The sequence below is a fragment of the Saimiri boliviensis genome, chromosome 6, assembly GCF_048565385.1.
Source record: "Saimiri boliviensis isolate mSaiBol1 chromosome 6, mSaiBol1.pri, whole genome shotgun sequence".
NCBI lineage: Eukaryota > Metazoa > Chordata > Mammalia > Primates > Cebidae > Saimiri > Saimiri boliviensis.
Window position 1 is genome coordinate 47,973,318 of NC_133454.1, and position 6,000 is coordinate 47,979,317.

The following is a 6,000-nucleotide window of genomic DNA, read 5'->3' on the forward strand; positions in this document are numbered from 1 at the left end:
CTTCCCTTAGAGGCTATGAGGTGTTAGTGTCATGTACACTTTCAAGAGGTGGCCTAATTATTTACAACGAGGCTCCTGAAAATCGGCCCTGAATCCAGCTTTCTACTTTGTTTTCAGTATCATTCAATTAACTGAGTCACAGAAACAGCTTTTAATTCATTTAATTCCTTTCCATGCTTCTAACTTCTGCCATATATCTTGTGACCTGTGATTTTTCCTTTTGCACTGATTTGATACTATGTAGTAGCAACTAAATGTCCTTACTTATGCCATAGCAGCTTCTCTTTCTTATCAACAAAAACAAACAACGGTGTGTACACTCCTGAAAACAAATAGGCTCTATTTCTAGCCTTGTGAACAAATGCAGTTTTGTCAATTAGATAAATTGTTATTGATACATTAACTTCAGAATTATTTGTAGTACTGCTTCCTCAGACATATAAAATCATATTAATGATTTTAATAGCAATCGATATTAACATTTATTAAATACCCATGGTGCTTCAAACCCTTCGGTTGGTCAGCACTTATGCTCTTTATATCACCCCCAAAGCATCATAAAAACAACTTTTTTTCTGAAACAAAGTCTCGCTCTTGTCACCCAGGCTGCAGTGCAATGGCGTGATCTCGGTTCACTGCAACTTCTGCCTCCCGGGTTCAAGCAATTCTCCTGCCTCAGCCTCCTGAGTAGCTGGGATTACAGGCACCCACCACCATGCCCGGCTAATTTTTGTATTTTTAGTAGAGATGGATTTCACCATGTTGACCAGGCGGGTCTCGAACTCCTGAGCTCAGGCGATCTGCCCGCCTCGGCCTCAAAAAGTGCTGGGATTATAGGCATGAGCCTGTAGGGTCCAGCCCTACAGGGTCCTTTGAGTCCCCCTCTGCTGGTCTGGAGACTAGAAACTGTAGAAATAAAAGACACAAGACACAGAGACAGAGAAAAGAGTGTGGGCCCAGGGGTCCACTGCCAACCAAAGCACAGGGTCTGGCAGTGGCCCTGTGTCTGCACACTCTGACTTTTATTGAGTACAAAGCTGGGTGCAAGTAGGTAGGGCATGGCATTGGTGGTCAGTGATAGGGTCAAGTACATCACGTGTCATATAGGTAGGGACCCAAGACTTTCTAGTAGCTGAGATGAGGTAAGGAGCATAATGTGTCAGCACTTTTCCATACTTGTCAAGAAAGAACAAAGACATTAAGATTTATATTACTTTTACTGATGATCTCTTCTAAGAAAAAAGGAACCAGGTGCAGCAGAGCATGAGAGTGGACATGGAACATGACCACTGAAGCACAGCATCACATAGAGACAGTTAAGCCCTGGGATGTCTGCGGGTCTACCTGACAGCTGTCAGGCCTACCGCAAGAACTTGGAGGAGTGGAGTTTTCTCCTAACTCCTCCTGGGAAGGAGACATCTCCGACATCATCTCCTTCCCCAGCTTGCTAAACAGCATAGCCAAGGCGCCTTCCAGCAGTCCTTACAAAGGCACGACAGAGGGCTTAAAGTGTCTTGCCTTAGGATCATTCCTTTCACAACGTCACCCCAGGTTCACACTTCATGACCTGAGAGGCATTAGTAAAAGAACTAAGATCACCTATGAATAACTACTATGGTTATATCTCTAGTAATTTTCTTCTTCATTATTTATATGGGAATAGGCTGAGGCTTCTGACTCCTGCCTCAGCACTTATGGGGTCTCCTCCACATGTGAGCCAATGCGCCTGGCTCATAAAAACAACTTCTAACCTCAGGAAGCCTATACTCCAATGGAGTTCAGAAAATGTGAGCAGCCTGACATCAAAAGGGAAATGTCATGATCCATGCAAGGAGGATCCATGTCGTAAGGAAGAAGTCTACATGAGTGGAGGAGCGCAGGATATCTAAAGCTGGTAAGAAGGATCCGTGCTTGTGTCCCAGTTTCTCCATTTGCTACCCATGTGACCTCTGACCAATTTATGCGCTGCTCTATTTCCTTATCCACAAAATGAGGATAATGACAATGCCCACCCATAAAGCTATTGGGAGCTTTTAATAACATAATATCTATGGAACATGATGGCTGGAATAGAGAGAGCACTGAATAACTGCTTGTTTTTTGTTTTTTTTTTTTTTTTTTTGAGACGGAGTTTCACTCATTACCCAGGCTGGAGTGCAATGGCGCGATCTCGGCTCACCGCAACCTCCACCTCTTGGGTTCAGGCAATTCTTCTGCCTCAGCCTCCTGAGTACCTGGGATTACAGGCACGTGCCACCATGCCCAGCTAATTTTTTGTATTTTTTTTTTTAGTAGAGATGCGGTTTCACCAAGTTGACCAGGATGGTCTCGATCTCTTGACCTCGTGATCCACCCGCCTCGGCCTCCCAAAGTGCTGGGATTACAGGCTTGAGCCACCGTGCCCGGCCTTGTTTTCCTTCTTGTTATTATGACTGGAGAGATTCCTCAGAGGTGGTGTCTGGGAGCTGGCCACATCTCCCCCGGAGGGGATTTCCGGGTTACACAGGTTTCTCTCCCTTCTTGAGCAATGCAGGTGAGTCAGGGTTGTATCTGCTCCCCTCTGGCTCTGGGATGTACGCTGTCCAGCTGGTTACCAGCCTCCACTGCATCCAAGGAAAGGTGGAACTGGCTGAGGGTAGGTGGAAAAGAAGGGCAACAAATTCCAGTTTCTTGTGAAACTTTGTTAATATGAGACTCTTATCTCAGTCTGCAGAGCAGAAACAGGGTGGGGCCCATGTATCTGAATGTCGCCACTTGTACATAAAATATGATTAGAGCTGAAGACCTAGAAGTCTTCTGTTCTGGTGCTCTTCCCCAGGCAGGAGATGAATGCTCCTGTTCCTAGAACCACTTTTGGAGGTGACAAGTTGGCTTCATCCCAGAGATTCAGTGAGGACGGAACAGAGGGCAGGGTGTCCTCACCCTGAGTTCTCTGCTAATGAGCTAATTCTGAGCTAATTCTGGCTCTTCACCTTTGTTTGGCATGAAGTTGACCAGAAAAGGGCATCCTACCTTTATCCTTGGTTCTCTATACCCTTGCTACCTTTCCTGTGTTTTGTAAACACAGGATGGTGTATTTAGCTTTCTTTTGCTGGAATTATTTTCACCCCATGTCCTGTGTCTTCCTTGTCCAGAGGAAATTATCTTCTAACCTCAGGAGCTCCAGAGAGGATGTGCAGGGGAAGGCCATGTTCTGATGCATGCATTTAGCTGTGTCGAGCAGTCCTCCTGTTTTGCTGTCATCTGAGAAAATTCTCTTCATTCTGTGGGCTCCTGGGCCTGGGCTTTCCTTGGCTTGTCTCGTGAGCCTGCTTCTTGGTCCCTTTCATGTGGGACCTTCTGTGTTTAGGGTTTGTAGGGGAAGGCCACTGGCAGGTGGGTGGGAGAAGGGGCACCTCCCAGGAGAGGCTGAGGCTCACAGAAGCTCTTGTCCACACAGGCCCATATTGATTTATCTTCTAATATACTTTGTTTGTTTGTTTTGAGGGTCTCCTTCTGTCACTCAGCCTAGAGTGCAGTGGTGCCATCATGGCTCACTGCCACCTCCACCTCCCGGGCTCAGCTGACCTGCCTACATCAGCCTCCTGAGTAGTCAGATCTACAGGTGCACATCACCATGCCTGGCGAATTTTTTTTTTTTTTTTTTTTTTTTTCTGTAGAGACAGGATTTTGTCCTGTTGCCCAAGTTGGTCTCAAACTCCTAGCCTCCAGTGTCCTGCCTGCCTCAGCCTCCCAAAATGATGCTAGGATTACAGGTGTGAACCACCATACCTGGCCTTCTAATATAATTTGGATATTTCATGGATATTCCCTGTCTTGATCTACCTTAGGAATTTCCTGGAGGCTTGTGCTCAGCAAGCAGAGGCTGAGTAAGTGCAGGACTTTGAATATGGTTGTGCAGCAGAGTTGTGGCTATTTGTGGAGACACTGGCCTCAGGCCCAGCACTTAGATTTAGCTAGCAGACGTGCCTGGCAGCTAAACTGCCAATGTCAGACTAAACTGCCTGGCCTGACATTGCCAGGCAGTTTAGCGTATCAGGGCTCTGCTTAGAAGCTGCAGTGTCAAGGCCTCATGACCATACTCTTCCACCCTCCAGAATATTGTCTACCTCATATCCCTCCATTTCTCAAGCATCGTTTCATTTGTAATGTCTGCCTTGTAGCCCCATTGTGAAAATTAATCGATATTTATTTTGAGGGCCCAATATGTGCCAGACACTGTGCCAAGCTTTAGGGCAGGGGCATAAAGACCAGTTATGATTTCTCATTTAAAAAATTTTTATTTTTTTGTAGAGATGGAGTCTTGCTATGTTGCCCAGGCTGATCTTGAACTCTTGGCCTCAAGTAATCCTCCTATCTGGGCCTTTCAAAAGAATTACAGAATGAGCCACCGTGCCTGGCTGATCTCTCCTTTTGAATAGCTTTTGGTTAGTGCTGACAGGCAGGTTCATAAACAGATTATTTTGTAATAATGGGTAAATGCTAAGAGAGAAGTAAGCCTTAGGAGTACAAAGGAAGGGAAAGAATGCTTTTTGGAGTAAGTGGTAGATGAGCTGTTCTTTTTTATCTTTCTTTTTTTTTGACACAGAGCCTTGCTCTGTTACTCAGGCTAGAATGCAGTGGTGTGATCATAACTCACTGCTTAACTTATCTTAGACTTCTGGCCTCAAGCAATCCCCCTGCCTCAGCCTCCCAAAGCACGGAGATTACAGGTGTGAGTCACTGTACCCATCCTGGATGAGCTGTTTCGAAGGATAGGGGTAGGTTGGGATGGGTGTTCCTGGGAGAGAGAAGTGTGGGATTACAAAATAGTGTGATGTGAGCAGGGAGCAATGAAAAGATAATGTTCAAGAAAAAGAGTGACAGATGCTGTTGCTGGCTAGTGAATAGGGGCCAAATCATGCTAGATCTTACAGGTCATGCCAAACATTTTGAATTCTATCTGCAGGCAACAGTGTTTTATTTTTATTTTTATTTTTTCACCAGGAGCTGAAACAATTTTATTTCACAGTTGCCTTTAAAACCACAAAGAGAATTTAGGATCCAAGATGGCTGATCACTAGCAGCTCGGGATTGTAGCTCCCACTGAAAGCGCAAAGAAGGAGAGGACGCCACACCTTCACATGAATTCTTGTTGCTCACGCACCAGGAGATTCCCAGCGGAGGAGCCCCACGGGTCGCCAGCGCGACTCTTGTGACCGGCGAGGCGGTTTTGCCGGCGCCTCGGAGCGTCGGTTCTCGGTGCAGAGTCGGAAAAGCACCCTCAATCTTAACGCCGCTGATTTAGTCGGTGCAGTGGGTTGCTCAGATTTCGGCGCTGAGAATCAATAAGTTGGACGTCCACTCAGAAACCCAATTACAAAGACGGTAATTATAAAGACCACAGATGGATAAATCTACAACGAAGGGAAGAAAACGGTTAAAAAAGGCTGAGAATACCCAAGGTCAGAACGCCTCTTCCTCAGCAGGGGATCCCAGTTCCTCATCAGCAACGGAACAAGGCTTGATGGAGAACGAGTGTGTTCCAATTACAGAAGCAGGCTTCAAAACGTGGATAATAAGAAACTTCTGTGAATTAAAAGAACTTGTTATAACACAATCTAAAGAAACTAAGAACTTTGAAAAAAGGTTTGACGAAATGTCAACAAGAATACAAAATTTAGAGAGGAAAATAAGTGAATTGATGGAGCTGAAAAACACAATACGAGAACTTCGTGAAGTATGCACAAGTTTTAACAGCCGAATTGATCAAGCAGAAGAAAGGATATCAGAGGTCGAAGATCAACTCAATGAAATAAAACAAGAAGACAAGACGAGAGAAAAAAGGATAAAAAGGAACGAGCAAAGTCTCCAAGAAATATGGGACTATGTGAAAAGACCTAATCTACGCTTGATAGGTGTACCTGAATGTGACGAAGAGAATGAATCCAAGCTGGAAAATACGCTTCAGGACATTATTCAGGAAAATTTTCCCAGCCTAGTAAGGCAGGATAATATTCA

At 45.1% G+C, this 6,000-nt stretch overlaps 1 protein-coding gene across 1 annotated transcript in view; it reads left to right on the forward strand.

Moving 5' to 3' along the window:
- The window catches only part of PTS (6-pyruvoyltetrahydropterin synthase), a 44,221-nt gene extending 42,020 nt beyond the window's left edge, over positions 1-2,201 (forward strand). The window contains exon 7 of the mRNA XM_074400583.1: positions 1,757-2,201. Coding sequence (XP_074256684.1) covers positions 1,757-1,889 — 133 coding nt within the window. The 3' untranslated portion in view covers positions 1,890-2,201. The remainder of the gene's footprint in view (positions 1-1,756) is intronic.
- The last annotated feature ends 3,799 nt before the right edge of the window (positions 2,202-6,000 follow it).